The 18614-nt window shown below is 49.4% G+C and overlaps 2 protein-coding genes and 1 long non-coding RNA gene across 3 annotated transcripts; all 3 read right to left on the minus strand.

Moving 5' to 3' along the window:
- Positions 1 to 7368: 7368 nt before the first annotated feature.
- LOC146756082 (uncharacterized) lies at positions 7369 to 9260 on the minus strand. The gene is made up of 3 exons (XR_014937559.1): positions 9171 to 9260; positions 8337 to 8531; positions 7369 to 8019 (listed from the first exon to the last, which is right to left on the minus strand). It is a non-coding gene; the product is annotated as an uncharacterized LOC146756082 (long non-coding RNA).
- A 484-nt stretch (positions 9261 to 9744) lies between these two features.
- LOC146756083 (maestro heat-like repeat-containing protein family member 7) lies at positions 9745 to 13807 on the minus strand. The gene is made up of 9 exons (XM_085524766.1): positions 13692 to 13807; positions 13277 to 13424; positions 12974 to 13111; positions 12678 to 12854; positions 12266 to 12421; positions 12013 to 12114; positions 11793 to 11895; positions 11495 to 11554; positions 9745 to 11228 (listed from the first exon to the last, which is right to left on the minus strand). Exons 1-9 carry the CDS (start codon positions 13757 to 13759, stop codon positions 11080 to 11082), a joined length of 1101 nt encoding a protein of 366 aa, XP_085380892.1. The 5' UTR covers positions 13760 to 13807; the 3' UTR covers positions 9745 to 11079.
- Positions 13807 to 16632, minus strand: LOC146756084 (uncharacterized). The gene is made up of 9 exons (XM_085524797.1): positions 16558 to 16632; positions 16310 to 16430; positions 16045 to 16124; positions 15714 to 15839; positions 15364 to 15443; positions 14984 to 15095; positions 14584 to 14673; positions 14239 to 14343; positions 13807 to 14055 (listed from the first exon to the last, which is right to left on the minus strand). Exons 2-9 carry the CDS (start codon positions 16410 to 16412, stop codon positions 13807 to 13809), a joined length of 945 nt encoding a protein of 314 aa, XP_085380923.1. The 5' UTR covers positions 16413 to 16430; positions 16558 to 16632.
- Positions 16633 to 18614: the final 1982 nt, after the last annotated feature.

The raw sequence follows: 18614 nt of genomic DNA on the forward strand, positions 1-18614 counted from the left end.
CTCCTTTGTGACATCATAATGCTCCTTTGTGACGTCATAATGCCCCTTTGTGACATCACAATGCCCCTTTGTGACATCATAATGCTTCTTTGTGACATCACAATGCTTCTTTGTGATGTCATAATGCTCCTTTGTGATATCACAATGCCCCTTTCTGATGACATAATGTCTCCCCTTTGTGACGTCACAATGCCCCTTTGTGACATCATAATGCTTCTTTGTGATGTCATAATGCCCTTTGTGATGTCATAATGCTCCTTTGTGATATCACAATGCTCCTTTATGACGTCACAATACCCCTTTGTGATGTCATAATGCCTCTTTGTGACATCATAACGATCCTTTGTGACGTCATAATACCCCTTTGTGACGTCATAATGCTTATTTGTGATGTCATAATGCCCCTTTTGACATCATAATGCCCCTTTGTTACATCATAATGCCCCTTTGTGACATCATAATGCTTATTTGTGACATCATAATGCCCCTTTGTGACATCATATCATCCCTTTGTGATGTCATACTACCCCATATGAAGTCCAGGCAGAGTCAAAACTTATGGACCTGCACGAGGATCACTTTCAAGACAGTGGCTCTGTTGCTTCAAGCTTATTTGCTTCGTCCTGCCACCACTCTATTACCAAGTATCAACAACCTCTTGCATGATTCAACTTGCAAACGTTTGACACTAACCCTTGTGTTTCTGTGCCTTCCTAGGTGATTCGAGCCCTTGTCAACCCCAATGATCCAAACCAAGTAGTGATGTGCAGTGTGTTTCCATCAATGGAGAGTTCTTATTAAGCACAAATCGCTGCAATTCGGATGACAGCCTTCCACATGGTAACAGTGATGGACACAAGGGGCTCATCCACGTTCATGCTCTCATATCTCCTGGCTCTGCTGAATCTCCTGACCTGAGCCTGCCAGACACCACAGTCACCTGCCTGGATTGTGACCCAGCGCCTTTGCAGTGCTGCCCATCCCAAGCACAGCCCGAGTGCCCCAACAGCAGCACCACCATGCAGGAGCAGGGCAGCATCAGTGAGGTGAAGCTGAGCATCTTAGATGGGGACTTAGAGTCAGGCTGCCAGTCCCAGGCACCAGGCAGCAGCACAAGCTCTGAGCCACTCTCATCTTGACAAGAGGAGTCCTATCTTCACCCTTGACCTCTCAAGCCCTCCTGTCTTTTATTGAATAAAGTCACTCTCATGCTCAATCATCGACTTGGCTGCATTCTGAGTCTTCATTCACAGGGATTGGGATGAATGCAACAAACAGCAAGGCAGCTCAGCTTGCAATGCTATGGCTGTGGGGTTCGTGCAGGCAGAGCTCTGGGTTCCCATTTTGCATGGCTTTGTGATGTCAGCAGCAAGATCTCTACCATTTTGTATGGCAGCAAATAATCTCTAGCATCCAGGTTGCTGCTCATGATAATCCCAGTCTTCCTGGCTGTCGCTTTGTGATACCTTTCAAAGCCTTTTGATACTCTTTGATGCCTTGGCTGCTCCCTAACACCTCTGTCCTCCTGCCATGTTGACTCACGTCTCCCACTTTGAAGCTGGCTTTGCAGATCGTCTCCAGCCCTGTCATCATCACGCTGCAGCAGGAGGTGCTCACCTGGCCCAATGTCTGGCAGTGCTGCTTGTTCTGCAGATGAGCAGCTGCCTCCTCATCTCTTCAGCTACAGTAGTTTTTCTCAGGGCAGTTAGATGCAGTCACGCTCCTCTGGATTTGGTGTGTTAAATCCATGCTGCATGGCAGCAGTCAGTGCAATACAAAGGTGTTCTGTGTGCCACAGCATTTCTCCAGGGGCTGCCAAAGGTAGAAGCACAACACAGCACCATCCTTCTGACAGTAATGTCTGTGAGTGTTAGACATGTGAGCACTGCATCATCCCCAGCGTGTCAGTGCTTTTCCACACCAACCTGACTCTCACACTCTCTGCACTGAATGTAACTCTGCTCTTGTGGAGACAAATGCTTTCTGTCACATCCTCCATCCCTGCAACCATTTGCCGGTAGGCAGCTCTTGCAGAAGAATCAAGCAGCAGAACCTTGTGCTCACCCTATAGCATGCAAATGCTATGAAAGCAGAAATAACCTGGCGTGCTCTGGGTCTGCAAGGCTGCACAGATGGGAGAGGTAGATTGTGTTTTTGCAGTGGAAGTTTCCAGTATTTTCAGTACATAGTGTAGGCCCTAACTGAATGTATAACCCTCTTGTAAAACAGCTGTATAAGTAGTTTTTCCACCAAGAAAGTTGCTGAACAGAGTTAAGTTCAGACTGGGGGCATTCTGACATGGGTAGAATTGAGACAAGCACAAGATAAATACACAGGGTGGGTAGAGCCCAGCACAGCACAGAATGAATGTACTGACTGTTGGAAACATTGCCCTTCTCTCTCCGCAGAAAAGTACAAGGCAGACCTAAAAACAAGAGGTTGGTAACTGACCTTCTATGGAAATGAATCCTAGCAACAGTCTCGAGGAGTCTGTGAGCCTGAGATGCTCAACCAATGAGAGCCATGAGAGCATCACCTGAATTGGGTTTAGGGCATAGAACAGAATTAAATTCACTGACTGGTGTGCAATTTCTCCCTTGCCAACAGGGGATGTGCGCGCAGTACTGCAGTAATGAATAAGCACTGCTGCTATCGCTGCCAGCTTTGCCTAACTAGAAATCTTTGTCTTTGAGAGTTTCTCACACAAGGGGAGAGGGTAAGAAAGTAAAGAGGCACAGAAAATTAAGGGAAACTGCTCTTCTTTATCTTACCTATAAAGATTGATACAATTGATGCTGTCGTGAATTTTTTTTTAATTATTTTTATTTTTTTTTTGCCAATGTCAGTTTGATTGTTTTAAAATATCCACACACCAAAATCTGACTACCAAGCAAATTTAATGAAAATGAAATGAAGGTGAGTTAGCGGAAAGCACAAGGCCATATTATATCAGGCTCTAGCAAATTTACAGGCAGTCACTGCACGAAGAGGTAGATCTGAGTTGCACATTATATGATTCCCACAAAGATTAATGAAATCTGAAGCTTTCAATATATTTCCCCTATAATCAAAAGAGAACAGATCCCCAGGGTCTGTCCCGCAGACGTTCTTTCCGTGGTCTCTGCTGCCACCTGCTGGCCAATGCACGGAACTGCCACTGTTGGGCGTTTGGTGCCGCAGGAAGCACAACGCAGATCTGAGTTCTGACCGGTCTACGCAGCAAATCCGCCAATCTTTATTGCGATAAGCCCTCCACATGGCATTGCACACGCACTCGAACACGCAACAGGCATAGATTTCTCCTAACTCCTCGAGGAGCAGGCAAGCAGAACAACTGAGCGCAGCACTGCTTGTGATTGGGCCACCCCCATCATAGAGATGTGTGTTAGATCTTTTACCCACCCCTGGCTTTTTTGGCTACAAGGGCACACTGCTGGCTCATGGTCAATCTGTCGTCCACCAGGACGCCCAGGTCCCTCTCAGCAGAGCTCCTCTCCAGCAGCTCTTCTTTCTGCTTACACAAGGAAGATAGTCTTGTCAATGCAGAGAAATGAATCACAGAATCACAGAATGACCCGGGTTGGAAGGGACCCCAAGGATCATGAAGCTCCAGCCCCCCTGCCTGGAAGGGCCACCAAACTTCCATGTTTACTAATGAAATAAATGAAATAAATGACAAAATTTCCTTTCAGAGAGTTGCATTCACACCTTGACTTAGGTTTGTACAGCTTGGGCATTTGGTCAGACGTGTACTGAAGTCAGGTTTTTCTTTGATTGAGAAAGCATTGAACTAGTTCCTCATTGATGTACAGTTCCTTAGAAATGGAGTAGTCCCCACTTCAGACCAGCTCCTACTGGATCCCATTTCCTGAGAGTCCCCCAAGAAATTCTGGAGGAATCAGTTTGCTTTCTAATCTACCAACTGTCTGATACTTTCAACACCTTGAATAAATTGCCAGTTGCTGACTTGTTTCTTTTTGTAAATCTGTTGATGCACGCACAAAAAATGGATCAGAGCACGGGGTCTTATCTGGAGATGGGAAAACAATTGGATAAACAGAAAATTGTTTTTTGCAAGTTTTGCAGATCTGTAAGTGGCTTTTCAAGAGATTGTACCACTTCTGCACATTGATTGTCTGACAGTTTCCCTATGATTTTACTTAAAAATGAAGAAGCAATGAAAAGCTCTGTGCTCTGTGGGTGTGCATGGCTGGCTCTGCCCTTCTCATAGAGGAGAAAATCAACATTTTCACCCCTGGTTCCTACACTTAGATAAAATCCCCTCCACTTACCTGCAATTTTCCTATGTGTGGAAACAGCCTGACCTCAGATGGGGTGAAGCAGCTTCTATTTGTCCTTTCCCATTATTGAGGGAATAATCTGTATTCTTTTATCGTAAGAAGAAAGGAAATTTTGGATGAGGGAAGTACCTACAACATGTAGAGACTCTTAGGAAACAGAAAAATAAAAATAATAAAAAAATAAAAACAGTATCACAAAGAAAATCTTGAAAAGAGCCAAATAATAAGGGAAAATAGCTGACTGCTGCAGGTGCACTTTGAAGACCCACAACAGAGGAAGCTGAGGTCTCTCCTTCTTGTCCCTTCACTGTTTCTCAGTGTGCCTCATTGTGCCCAGGCGATGGCTTTTTTTATTATTTTACTTCTGTTATTACAGCAATTCACCTGCCAAAGAATTTAATTTGCTATGGAACTATATAGAATATCAGAGGAAAGACAGTGACAGTGCAAGGACCCCCTTCTCTCTCCTCCTGGTATCTACATGTGCTGGAGAACTTCGCTTTTACCATAATATGCCTTGAAAGTGTTTGCAGCCTCATGATCTTTCTGGCTCTGCACAAACCTGCCTTCTCCAAGAGATTTTACTTTGAGATGTTGATGGCAGCTTGTAGTTTCCTTTTTTGGGGACCCTACTTGTCCTGGGCATCCTGATGTCTGAGTGGAGTCAGTCCTTGCTCTACAGCATCTTTCAACACCAAATATGCTGACCCCACTGCCAAGAGAACATTTCCTTGTAAAAAGCAACACAAAGAATTGAAGTCAGGGGTCATATTTGATATGGTCAATAAATCCATCCCTGGCTGACTTTCTTTATTAAGTTTCAGACATTTTTAATGAAAGAGCTATAATCCCTGTAATAAATTTTCTCTTGGTTTTCTATGTATTCAGATCTTAGTCTATGAAGAAGTAAAAGTGAATACAACTGAATTTACCATTGAATTGTAATATTTATTTCTTCTTCTGGTAGTATGTAGCAAATCATCTGTGCCTTACTGACTTCCCTTACTGACTGTGTTGCTAAATATCCTAATGGAAATCTCTTTTATTTGTATTTCTTTCTACTTTCCCCTGTTAAGGATTTCATGGCTGCTCTCAGGTCACCGTGGAGCCTTTTGTACTCCAGGCTGAACAGCCCCAGCTCTTTCAGCCTGTCCTCATAGGAGAGGTGTTCCAGCCCTTGAATCAGTTCTATGGCATGTATCAGTGACCTGTCCATGCTCCAACAGGTCCATGTCTCTCCTGTACTGAGGACTCTGCATCTGGATGCAGTACTCCAGATGAGGCCTCATCAGCACAGAGTAGAGGGGCAGGATCGCCTCCTTTTCCCTGCTGGCCGTGCTTCTTTTGATGCAGCCCAGGATATGGTTAACTTTCTGTGCTGTGAGAGCACACTGCTGGCTCATGTTCAGCTTCCCACCAACAGGAACCCCAGGTATTTTTCGCCAGGACTTTGCTCAATCCTTTCAGGCATTTCCCTTCCACTGAAAGCTTGATCCAGGATCTTGCCTTGTTCATGTGCACGGTGCTTTCTCACTTCATTGTGTGCACGGTGATTTCCCAAATAAGTCCAGATTTGCAGCATTTCCTTTCCAAAAAGAACTGAAGGTGGGGAATAAAGTGGGGAGGAGAGAGATAGATTCCAGCTGTATCTGCTGATCCATCTTTGCCTCATAGCAGGAAATAATCAAACACCTGTCTTAGTTCCTGGTGCTGTTCAAAGAGGAGCTCCTCATGAAAGATGAATTTCTTCCTCAAGTTCTATTGATCACAGTACTGGTCTGTTTATCAGCGTTCTGTTTTGGACCCCTCACTATAAGAAAGATATTGAGGCCCTAAATCTTGTCCAGTGAAAGGCAACAAAGCAGTGAAGGATCTGGAGCAAAATTAAGCTGGGCAGTTCTTTTTTTTTTTTTTGAGAACCAAAGCAATAATATTTTTATTTTATTTCTTTATTTATTGCTTACATCCCACTGAATGCAGCAAGAATATTCAGAAATATAAGTGTGAGGTGCCACTTCTCTCTTGCTGGTGCAAAAGCAGATCAAACCTCTGCACATCAGGAGCAAAAAGAGACAGATTTTGCAGAGCACTCCATAGCTGGGACTGCAGGAGGGCTCAGCCTGCTGTGCATAGCAAAGTTTCTCTTGTGTCCCTTGTCTCACTGCAGCTTTAAGGAATTCCCGAGGGGAGCTGCCTTAATAGCAAGTTGTACCACTTTTAAAGCTACATTTGTATCGCTCACACAGCAAGAGCTCTTGTCACATGGAAGCCATCAAATGAAAACACTGACGTGGCAAGAGAATAAGGCGAGATAATGAGAAATTAAGAGCATGAAAAGTAAATGCTCTAGAAAAGCTGACACTTCATAACACTTCAAGTGAACACTTGCCTGAATTTCAAAGTCGACCGATAAAAAATTATTTGCTTTTCTTATGTAACAGAAATAGATAAAGAATTCTGTTTGGATAGGAAAAGATTCCACTAGGCTGCAATTTACGTATGGATGCTCAATATTTAAGGAAATTGATTCTTTTACTTTGTAAAAGTGCTGTGCGTCACAGGGCAACCATGGGTCCTGTGATCCATCCTGCCCAGCCCCACAGCACGGGGCTCAGCCAGGAGCAGCCACCATCCTGTCCATGGCAGGGTGACCCTGCGCATGCCATCGTGCCCTCCACCAGGCCATGGAAACTGCATTTTCTTCTTCCCCCCCCCATCCCCAGAATGATAAAAGACAGACTCCATCAAGTCAATAGAGATGCTCCTGTTTCAAGGTGTGCAGAAATTCCCACCCTGCAGTGGTTTGAACAAGGACTGGTGACACGAAACAAACGGGGCTGCAGAAAGCAGAAAGAAATTGGTCTGTGCTTTATGGGGCACATCCTGGAGCTCCTCTGAGATCCGAGTTCAGCACCAATGGGATCATGCAGAGAAATCCTTAAGTCCGAGTTCAAAAGTCGTTTCTTCAGTGACCAAAGGGAAGTGAGAGCGCATAAGGAGAGAATACCACTCCCAGGGCTCAACGCAGCCATTCCCCTGCAGCATTTGAAGCACGGACTCAGATGTGAATGATCCAAATCCTTTATTACAAGTTCTCACATCCATTATAAACCTTCACAAGTTTTTTTTTTTCTAACATATCCAATCAGAGCCGTGAGTCCCTTCTTCTCCTTCCAGAGGTGTCCTTGGTTCTCAGGCTGTTGATCTGGCTCCACAGCTGCTGCTCTGAACAGCTTTTCTTGTATTCCCACATTCCCCCACGAGCCCAGCGCGGGGCAGGGCAGGATGGAGCAGGGGATGCTCCAAGGGACCACAGGAGAGGTAGAAGAAAGCTCCAGTGTGAGACCAGGGCCTCGTCGGCCCCCTGAGCAGAGAAACGTGAGCAGGGCAGCTGGAGAGGCTGCGTCCTCATTGACACTCCTGGGCTGAGCCTTCAGCCTTCTGAAGGGCTCCAGCCATGCACCATCGTTCTCTGTAGGATTGTCCTTCAGGTGTGCAGCCGTGGGGGAGTCGTGCAGGATCAGGGTCCAACCCGTCCACACTCCGCTCCTGGCACAACCATCTCCATCCTCACCCATCTGCAGCCCTTCCCCACCCCACTGCAGAGCAAAGTGGGTACCCAGGGAAGAGCAGAGGGTCAGCAGACGTTGCAGTTGGGATTCAGAGATCTCTGCAGGGAAGCTCAGGGTGAGCCAGGTCAGATGCGCAGCTCCGGCTGCTGCACAAACAAAAGAGAGTGGATTTCAGAGTCTTGCTGCCAAAATGCTCCCCAAGAACAGCAGGGGATGCCCAGCGCCAGGGAAGAGGGGACCCTGCATGGGGATATCCCAGAGAGCGGGCAGGGGACAGACTAAGACAGCAAGGTGAGAGGAAGGCACTGAGGGACCAGAAAGCTGCAAGATCCCCTCTGCCCTCTTCGCCCTCCAGGCTCCTGGCCCCACTCAGTGCAAACCCACCCAGGCCCAGGGATGACAAGTCAACACAGGGCACTCTCACCTCCTGCAGGATCTGGGGAGCACCAAGCCCGAGGCTCACCTGGAGGCAGTGAAGATGTGCTTGGAGTTGGTGCAGATGGCGTGGATGGGGCTGCCCTTTGATCTCCCCAACTGGGCCGAAGTTATCCATGTTCCAGACTTTGATCACGCCTCCTTGGTACGCACTCAACAACATGGGGCAGCCAGGGATGAAGGCCAGGGTACAGACCCAATCTTTGTGTGCTCTTGGGATTTGCTGTAGGTACATGGCAGAGCAGAGATCACAATTAGCCTCATGCACTCAGCTGCAGGGCTGCAGATCATCCACTGCTGCCCCAGAGTCAATCCAAATCACCAAGCTGGACGCAAGACTTGGGGCCTGAATCCTCTTCTCAGAGAGTAACATAGCAACTGATGCTCCAAGCCTATGTCCCAAGGGGAAGTGGCAGTTCTGGGTGCCCTTCAGTACACACCCATAGGCACACAGAGCCACTTGGCACACACACTGCCAGATCCCCAGGCTGCCTTTCCAGGATAGCAGGACCTAGACCAGGTCCCTCAGCCTTCCTCCTTCCACACTTCCACATACCCTCGATCACAATTCCACATACCCTCTATTACACTTCCACATACCCTCAGTTACACTTTCTTATACCATCAGAACAGTTTGTCCCATTCAAACACCTTTAATACCATATAACGTTCCCTTAGCAATCCGTATTGTTCAGTTATAAACAAAAAGTTACTTTCTCTTTAACCCTTTTTCCTTTGTACATGATTCCACTATTTATACCCTCAATTAATGATTCATACTGCATGTGATGTTATGATGTGGAATATGGACAGCAACAGCACAAAACCATGACACAGTGTTACCGACCCAACAGGCTCCGACCTTAGAGCCGCTCAGGGCTTTGCTAGCAGATCTCAGCAAGGAGGCTCCCACCTCCGTCTTCGGCACTCCATGGGAAGATTGTCGGGGTCACTGAGCTGCAGCAATACAACAGGGCTGGCAAAAATGTTCTTGGTTGGTGTGAGAGAACCTGAGCTGGGGCTCATCCAAGGAGATTCAGCAATCACAGCTTCTAGTCCTGCACTTCACACATAGCTCCAGGCAACAGCAAATTAACTGTCCCTAAACACTGCAAAAAGAGGATGGATCCAATTGGATGGCCCCTGAGACAGACAAAACTCAACACCCAACACAAAACACAGTCCTCTCACCTGCTGGTCAGCAAACAACAGAGCACAACACACACCAGCATCCAGGACTCGTGCAAAAAAAGAAGAAAAAGAAATTGCTAGATGGTGTTTCTCAGAAACACAGAAGCACAAGCCAACTGGAAGATAGCTGCAATTATTCTTGAAAACAATGTCCTTTGGTATCTTGATGTGGCCAGTGTTGAGCGAAGCAAACAAAGTCAACCCGATTTTCTTACCTTCAGATTAATCTGCAAGGCACAAAGTAATAAAGGTATGATTTTTATTAATAAACTGAGTGTTAGCAGCTGTCAGAAGAATGAATGTGTCACACACAGAGGTAAACTCCCACAGCAAAACTAGATGTAACATTTCCTATCTGTGTTTCATCCTCACAGGAAAAGCCTTTCTTCGCAAGATCTCCTGGAAGAGAGATGGTAAGAGACATGAAAACTGAAGGATCCGAGCACAGCTCTCCAGTAGCTCCCTCTGTACGTAGATGGTCGCAGAGACAAAAGGTCAAGTCCACTTTTGGAGGGAGCTTGGTGATGTTTACCACTAACGTTACACCACCTTCAGGTAAGTCTGCTCGCTTTCACATCCTTACAAAAGTGCATGAAATGGATCAGCATCCGCTTCTTTGGTTGACTGTTGCTTTTACTCTGAGGTCAAGTGATACAGGCTTTGCTGGTGATCTTCTCTACTCTATTGCTGTGGGTTTTTAAAATTACTATTTTTCCGCTTCAAAACATGCAACTTTGGCACTGTTTTCCCATTTCCAACAATGCAGTGAAATCCCGGTCTCATTTGGATGACAATAAGATGAACCACACTGCATTCTGAAGAGTACAAAACATGCTTGCTCTCTCCTTGGTTCTTGTGCACGGGGACACTAACACCAATTCAGTTCAAAGGAGAAATTTCCTCCAGTGACTCTTGTCCCCATGTCTTCCTTCATCTTCCATTATTTTGTTGTTGTGTTGCTGTTATTAGTAGTATTAGAAACAGTATTGTTGTTAATGAAGAGTCTAATGTCATCAAAGAAAGTTTGCAGAATCCTTTCTAATCCGGTTTTGAATTGCAAACTCAAAAGCAAAGATCTTGAATTCTGGATTCCTGGCTCTCCAAGACATAGGCAAAGAAAATGTGTTTCTTTGTCTTTTTCCACATGACACTTATGTCCAGGCACACAGCACTATAAGCAAGCAGGAGCTTTGCTGCCCAGCATTCCGGCTTTGCAAAAGCTAGAATAAACCACAACTTTTCTGCTTGCTTGTTTAAGTTCCAAGAACTCATATGAGGAGTTACAATTTAGTCAGTGTAATTATGATCAGTTCTGCATCTGTGTGCATACGTGCTGCTCTCTAGTGGTCATATTCTCCAGATCTTCCTTCCAAAGGCTTTCAATTGTGCTTTTCAATTTAATTAATCGCTAACTACAGACCCAGTTCTAACCAGCTTGGTTCCTGTTCTTTCTTCCAAGATGTCTGTGCTCCAAGGCTCCCGCTGTTGTTCAGGGGGTCTGTCTTGCGTGACAGGAACACATGTCCCAGCAACGTTGCTGTACAGGTGTCCTAGCAACGTTAATGAACAAGAATTATCCCTCAGAAGGCTATGCAGGACCAGCGGAAAAGTGCTGGGAGCCTTCTCCGTGCTGGTGCCGCCTTCTGCCTTTGGTGTCTCAGCTTCTGGATGGTCTCAGATGCCATAGAACAGACTGTCAGATGGGGGTCATCTTCCAAAGGCTGAAGGGCTGCAACAGAAGGAAACAGAGCAGAGATGGGACCCCCAGTCTACAGAGAGCCACCAGCTTCGACTCTGGGCCTTGCCAGCCCCACTCCTTGCTTTTCCTGGCCAGGAGGAGCACGGGAGACTGACGGGTCAGTGGAAGACACTGCTCAGGACTGCCATGAATGCTCCTCTGCCCCTGCAGCATTTCCTTGCAGCAGGGCAAAGCACAGCTGCATGCTGCCCAGCTCTGCCCCCAGCCCCAACACACACAGCACTGCCCTCACTCACCACTGCAGAGTTCATTCAGCATCTCCTCACTCTGCTCCCTGGCATGCTTCCCAATCAGCCCTAGGGAAAGAGCTCTGTCAGACACCCACTCCCCAACATGCTGCCAGAAGCTCAGACCCCAACCCCGCCAGCCCAGCTGCTTCCCCTTCCATGCTGCAGGCAGGGACGGCACCTGAGGGGGGACCTGAGCAAGGCACCCACTGTGGCTACCGGCATGGGCAGGCTGTACCTGGGGGCTTCAGGGCTGTGCCTTCCTGCCAGGGCAGGGCCCAAAGAGGGACGCAGGGGTTGGGCTCACCAATGAATCTGACAGCCTCGCATCGCAAGGAGGCCTGAGAATCCTCCAGGTATGGCAGGCTCTGCTGCAGGTACCCTTCCACTCCCTTTCTGTCCTGCTGCAGCTGAAGAAGAGAACAAGAGCATGGGGCTTGCAGAGCAGCCACAGCTGCTGCTGCAACCCCTCCTCCAGCATCCCCTTTCCCCCAGCAAAAAGGTGGGGGCTGTGAGATTGTCCTCACCAAACACTTCATGATCCCCACTGTGTTCTTCTGCTGGGTCTGCTGCTTGAGCTCCTTCCACTTCAGGAACTTTGCACAGGACACAAGGGCTTCCCCAGATGCCTGCAGAACAACAGATGCAGGGACATGGCACCACACACACAGACACACATCCCAGTGTCTGAATGCTTGCTGAACTTGCTCTCAATTGCACATCACAGCTGAACTGTCAGCACACCACTGCCTGCACACTGCTCAGCTCTGAAATTCGTACCTGTGCTACGCTCAGGGTCTCGTCACTCATGTGAAAGAGCAGAGGGTGCAGGGCCCTGCGCACGATCTTCTTCATGCTTCCCTTCTGAGACCACAGCACAGCATCCATCACATCCATGAAGAGGCGGATGGAACCTTCTCGCACTTCAGATGATGCCTGAGGGAGAACAGGAGGACCTCAGACCTCAGCAGCACACTCTCACTGCCCATGGTGAGCATGAGTGTAGGCTGAGCCCCAGCACAGGGGCCTGACATCACCAAGAACAACCAAGCTGCACTAGCAGGGACACGGCCAGCAGTGCTACAGAGCCCACAGGACATGTCATTCCTGAGAGCCCAGAGAAGGAAAGAAAGGAGAAGACGCTCCTGTCAAGCACCCACCCGCAGAGCTCAGCCTCCCACAACAGACTTACGTGATTAAAAAGAGGCAGGATCTTCTCAGCCAGCTCCAGAGCAAAGGGACTGGCATGCCTCTTCCCCAGATGGTGCATTGCATTCCTGAAAATATTCAGCACCTTCACAGTAATGGCTGTGTTGGCAAACAGCAGGTTCTCCATGACGCCTGGAAGCAGGGCCCGGATTTCAATTGCCTGTACAAAACACACAATTTCCTTTCCATCAGGAGGACAGATGCCAAGGCACAGTGTTGCCCATTGCCCCAGCGCCAGGCTGTCAACATGAGGCCTTCGTTTGACAAGGTCCTGCTCACCGTCTCAGGTCTATCAGACAGCAGCACGAGACGTCTGAGCACCAGCCAGAGCACTGGCAGGCTTTCCACATTCAGAAGCTTCTGGAGCAGTGCTGGCTTACACAGCTCCTTCACCAGCTCTTCAGTGGGAGGCATCGCCTGAAACCAACACAGCAGTGAGAGGCAGGCAGAGGCAGCAGGACATCCTGCACCCTGCAGCTCCTGGCTGCTCTGGCAGCTCAAGGCAGGGCACTAGGGAGACACAGCCCAGCCTGAGCTACCAGTGCTCTGTAGGAGAGCACGGTGCATTGTCCAGTAACTCACAGTCAAGCGAAGGAGGCCCAACTCCTCTGTGCTGATGCTCAATATCTCACACAGCTGTTGGTCCTGTAGAACACTGCTGAGCTCATCCCAGATCCGCTTGGATGCTTCCAGCAGGGTCAGCACACTCTTCAGTATGTCCAGGGTAGTGCTATAAACAGAGAGCAATGCTGCGTCAGCAGGGCTGCCTTAGCCACAGCACCATGGCTCAGGCAGGAGCCTGATGGGGGGCTCTGGGCTGCCATGGTTGGTATTGGCTGCTGCAGCCCTGAGCTGCCCACCAGCACTGGAAAGCACAGTGGGATGGAGGGCCTGCTCCTTGGGATGTCCTGCAGCTTTCCTTGGCTCTGGCAGCCAGACCATTTCTGAGCCCTGCTCTTCACATGGAACAAATGTGTGGGGCTGTCTGGGCTGATACCTGTCATTCTGTGGGAGGTCGGTCAACACACTCCTCAGCACATCCCTGGGAAACTGGACGGTCAGCATATCCAGCACTGAGAGCAGGATCTGCTGAACTGATGTGCTCTGGATCTTCAGGTTGGCGTGGATGAATCCCAGAATCTCTGGCACCTGTTGTGAGAACACAGGGAGACTGCTGCTGCCACTGGACTGCAGCCATTTGCCTCCCAGGCTGTGTTATTACTGCCAGGGTTTCTCCGAAGCACATCCAGCATAGTCTCAGCCCACTTCTTCTCATCAAAACCATAGTCCCCAATGATCTTCTCCAGGGTTACAAGGGCAATGTCTGTCCTCTGAGAAGGGGCAAGGTTTTTTCCAAGGGGCTGCAGTAAGAAGGAAAAAAGGAGGGAAGGCATGTTAAACAGAATGAGAGAATAGCATCTGGAGCAGGATGAGCACAGGCAAAAGGAAGGATAAAGACCCTCCCTTCATGTCAAAAGCATTCTGAGGGTTCACACCTGAGCCGCAGCTTTTCTCACAGGTACACAATTTTCATGTCTCCTTACCTGCTGCCAGAAACTGCTGGTCATGAAGCCACTAAGCTTCGAGATGCGCCCCAAAGCCCTCTCACACACAGCCTGTGTCTTGGAGATGCTGAAAGGCAGCAGCACCTGTGAGGAGAGGAGCTGCTGGTTAGCCTGGGAGCTGCTGATGCCCACTGCAGGTCTGCTGAGCTACTAGCTGGAATCACAGCATCCATCCAGGCTTCCCCTGAGCTTAAGCCAAGCCCATCATGGGGCTACTGCCGCCAGGGTCCCTTGCTGGCTCCAACTACTGCCAGTGCCATTTCCATGGAGTGGGATAAACTACTAGAAGGGAGCTGTGGGGGCAGAACTTCACAATAGACAGACCTCCAAGATTCCCTGCAGCCGACTCTTGACACTGGCAATGGGACAGACATCTAGCACAATCTGCAGCATGTCGTCCATAGCTTCCAGGGTCTGTAAAGAGAACAGTGGGTTGTGGAAGTCTTTCAGGGTTCCCTTTCATACCCAGTAGACTGCTGTGAACCCCTCTGGCTGCCAAGGAAGGATACCCACAGATCTGTGCACAGGGGCACCCTGCAAGGCTGCTGCACTCAGAGCAGGCTACAACACAGGGTGTTTGCCAAGCCCAAGGCAAGAGTGAGAGGGGTGAGGGCAAGCAAGGCTGCTACCTTGTCCCACAAACATCTTGATAGATCTCTGGACACAAGTAATGCAAGCGGCAGCCCAGAGGCATGGGGTCAACAGTAGACTGCCCAGTACATACCTGGTTGTAGAGGGAAATGTTCAAGGCCCTGGCTGGAGGAAGATAGAAGACGATGCTGCAGCACACCTTGAAGAGATGGAGTATTTCTTCCTCTGTAACTGCATTAACTGTGCTGCAATTAGAGAGACACTGATGCTAGGAGCGGTGCCTGGGTGCTGAGGCAGGGCTGGAACAGGTCCTCCCCTGGGCAAGGCTCCCTGAGAAGGATGGGGAGCCCTGCCAGGAGGTGCCTCCTCCCCTACGGGGCTGCTCTGGGTCAGAGGACAGTCCTGATGTCACCAGCTTTGGGGCGAGGGCCAAGACTTAGTGGGGAGCTGCATCAGGGCCACCAGGATGGTGCCTGGGGGATGTGCTGGCAAAAGCAGGGGCTGGGCAGGTACCTCAAGGCAGCAATGGTGTTCATGCAGCAGTATCTCAGGCCGGTGCTCAGCTGCTCCATGGGCTCCTCACGCAACAGAACCTGCAAAGCACAATCAGGATGGCACCTGGCAGCTGCCAGCACCCAGCAACAGCAAACCTGCCACCGGCCGCTAGGGCCTGAGTCGCCCCAGTGGCCCTTGACAAACACTGGCACACTGGTGCTGCTGTCCACCTCCACTGCTGAGCTCTCAGCAGCACCTGGAGTCCCATCTGGGGCACTTGGGTGTCTGTGCATCATTTCCCTGCCTCCCTCTCCCCCTGTCCTGTCCTTCTCACAGGGTGCAGCTACCTGGGTGCCATGTCCCCTCACCTCAATCTTCTTGCACTGATTTTTCAGCAAGCAGAAGATATCATGGCTCAGTGTGAGGCTCGTCTGTCCAGCCATGCTGCACAGTATACAAATGGAATTGAGGAACTGCAGCTTCTGCACCAGATCCTGGCAAGCACACAGAGACCGAGGAGTGTGAGTGGGGACAGCCATGGCCAGGGGGACCAGGCGTTGCGGGGTGTGGAGCAGCACAGGACAGCTGCAGGACAGCAGCAGCTCTGCCCGGCCATCAGCCCTCCTGCAGCCTGAAGGCAGAGCCAGAGGGACCGTCTGGAGATGCAGGTATAGCCACGATGGAGATGGCTGCTCTTACCATTTCCATGCTGATGGTGTTGGCTTGGATGAAGTCCACTGCCTCCTGTTCCACATCAGACAGAGGCAGCAATTCAGCATCTGAGCAAGGAGAGAGAGCAGTGCTATAGAGGGGCCAAAGGCAGGCGGGAGCAGAAGGAGCTCTGCCCTCTCCGGCCCTGGGCTCGCTCCCCTGGCACAGTCTGCCCGTGACAAGGGTTCCTGGTGTGGAGCAGGGGGCACTCGCTGCCCCAGCCCTGCCCACCCCGCTTTAGAACCTCACTCACCAGCATGCAGAGGCATCACCTCCGTAACTTGGTAGGGCTCCGCTGCAGATCTTCTGTCCTGGGGAGCCCCACTCTCCTCCCCGGCCATGCACGCGACGCCCATCACAGCAGCTGTGACGTGCTGGAACAGAACGGAAACACATTTCTGTTTTCTGTATTCACACAGCACAATATGGGTACAATTCGTCAGAACTACCCTCGCATACCCTGCGGCAAAACCATGTGCGGGGACAAAACGTGGCACGTACCTGGCAATGAGATCACTTCAAGCTATCTGCAGCAGTTCCTTGTCGCTTTGCTCAGATGGAACGAGAGCAAAAGCTGCACCGAGGCAGTGGGCGGAGGGTGAGGAGAGGAGAGAGAAAGAGCAGGTCAGTGAGCAGGGCTAAGACATCCATGGAATAACACACACAGCACAACCGTCCCATCCACTTGCTGCAAGACATGCTGAGTCTCAGGCAACGTGATGCCTGTCCACCCAGCAACTTTACGATGCTTCCAAAATTGAGCAAAGAAGACAATGGAAGAAGCACGGGACAGGTGCCACCTTTACAGATACCCCCTTTGGAACGTGTGTACTGAGGGAAAATTACGTCTGATGGTCAAGAGTAAGCAATACGGTGCTGTGAGCTCCGACAGCCAGCAGTTCTCAACACCTCACTGCCCACCCATCCATCCCATGCTGGTTCAGCTTACCTACAAGCTGCTGCGCACGACGTTGTGAAGAAAAAGGCACAAAAGTCACTAACTAAAGTCACTAACTAACTAAAGTCACTAACTAACTAAAGTCACTAACTAACTAACGACACTAAGTAATGACACTAACTAACGGCACTAACTAAAACCACTAACTAACAGCACTAAAGGCACAAGAACAAGAAGACAACCAACCACTCCGACCACTAGCTCACCCACAAAGGAACACAGAACGCACCGCTCCTCCCCTCATTCCAGCCGCTTATGACATCACCAACGGCCAACAGCCTGGTCCACCATGACCCCCCACAAGGCGGGGAGCCAAGACCACGTGGTCACATCTGATTCCAACACGGCACCACAACATTCCAGGACTCAGTGTGGGCTTGGAATTCTATCCTGGTGTGGCAGCGCAATGGGAGGTGTTAGGGCACAGCTGAAGAGCTGACAGACAACGGACGTTTCCAAAGGAGGGTGCCAGATTAACTCTCAGCATTCTCTTGCGGGGCTCTTAGGAATGCTTCAAACCCATTTTCACTGCCTAGCTCATTTCTAGAAAGTCCAGTTGAGAAATGCTCACTTTGTCTGGGGAACGCCTCTATGCATCATGAATGAAAAATAAAATAAAATGGGCACGCGACCCTATGAAACTTACCTCTCTGCTCTTGTTGTCAGCCAGACACCTCAGATGAGCATGACGTGTCCCTGCTCCTGAATGAAGATCCACCCAAGTCTGTGTTCCTCTCTGCTCCATCTCTGGGTCTAAAAGAAACACAGACAGAGATGATTACAAGATCCTTTGTGCAGACGAAAGACACGGGTGCACACGAATTCTGATTAGCAAGAAATACTACAGTCCCAATGGACTGCTGTGGTAGTACTTGAATCCTCATTTGGGGCTGGAGCTCAACAGGTCACACATCAGAAATAACACAAAGTGCATCTGGAAGACGTGTCTCAAAGCCCAGAAAATCCAACACGGGAGGGGGCTGGACAGTGGACCACAAGTGTCCATTTCCATTGCAGCTCCCTGTAGAGAACAGCACCAATCAGCAGGTGTGAGTCAATTCATTCACAAGCTGCACAATGATTCTGTTCTTTAAATGATAAAAATAACACACAAATCCTGACCAAAAAGTTGGGAGTTAATAACGACCAAAGAGGTTCCTGTTCCTACGCCTCATCCTCTCACCCCAACTCCTGGGTGATGCCCACAGGCTTCAAGACAGCTCTCAAATCCATTGAACTCCAGTCACAGAACTCCATCAAAAAGGATGTCACACATGTGACACTTACATACATTTTGCATCAGAAACAGTGACGCCAGCAGGGGCAGAGAGGTGACTGTCCCCCTGTACTCAGCACTGGTGAGGCCACAACTCGAATTCTCTGTCCAGTTTGTGGCCCCTCACTGCAAAAAAGACACTGAGGCATTGGAACGTGTTCAAAGAAGGGCAACAAAGCTGGTGAGGGGTCTGGAGCACAATGTGGCCATATGAGGAGAGGCTGCAGGAGATGGGAATGTCCAGCCTGGAGAAGAGATGGCTCAGGGGAGACCTCATTGCTCTCTATAACTTCCTGAAGGGAGGTTGCAGTGAGCTGGGGGTCG

The sequence above is a fragment of the Coturnix japonica genome, chromosome 28 (assembly GCF_054131305.1).
Source record: "Coturnix japonica strain WE chromosome 28, WE-NBRP24, whole genome shotgun sequence".
NCBI lineage: Eukaryota > Metazoa > Chordata > Aves > Galliformes > Phasianidae > Coturnix > Coturnix japonica.

What these genes read in the sequence shown, in the direction of transcription:
- LOC146756083 (XM_085524766.1), bottom strand. Translation starts at nt 13,759, where the DNA reads ATGCTGACCGTCCAGTTTCCCAGGGATGTGCTGAGGAGTGTGTTGACC. An exon ending in TGTCTGATAGACCTGAGACG is followed by an intron (nt 12,855 to 12,973) that starts GTGAGCAGGACC and finishes TGTTTTGTACAG; the next exon opens with GCAATTGAAATCCGGGCCCT. An exon ending in TCCTGCCTCTTTTTAATCAC is followed by an intron (nt 12,422 to 12,677) that starts GTAAGTCTGTTG and finishes GTTCTCCCTCAG; the next exon opens with GCATCATCTGAAGTGCGAGA.
- LOC146756084 (XM_085524797.1), bottom strand. Translation starts at nt 16,412, where the DNA reads ATGGGCGTCGCGTGCATGGCCGGGGAGGAGAGTGGGGCTCCCCAGGAC. An exon ending in ACACCATCAGCATGGAAATG is followed by an intron (nt 15,840 to 16,044) that starts GTAAGAGCAGCC and finishes TGTGCTTGCCAG; the next exon opens with GATCTGGTGCAGAAGCTGCA. An exon ending in CCAGCAGTTTCTGGCAGCAG is followed by an intron (nt 14,056 to 14,238) that starts GTAAGGAGACAT and finishes TTCTTACTGCAG; the next exon opens with CCCCTTGGAAAAAACCTTGC.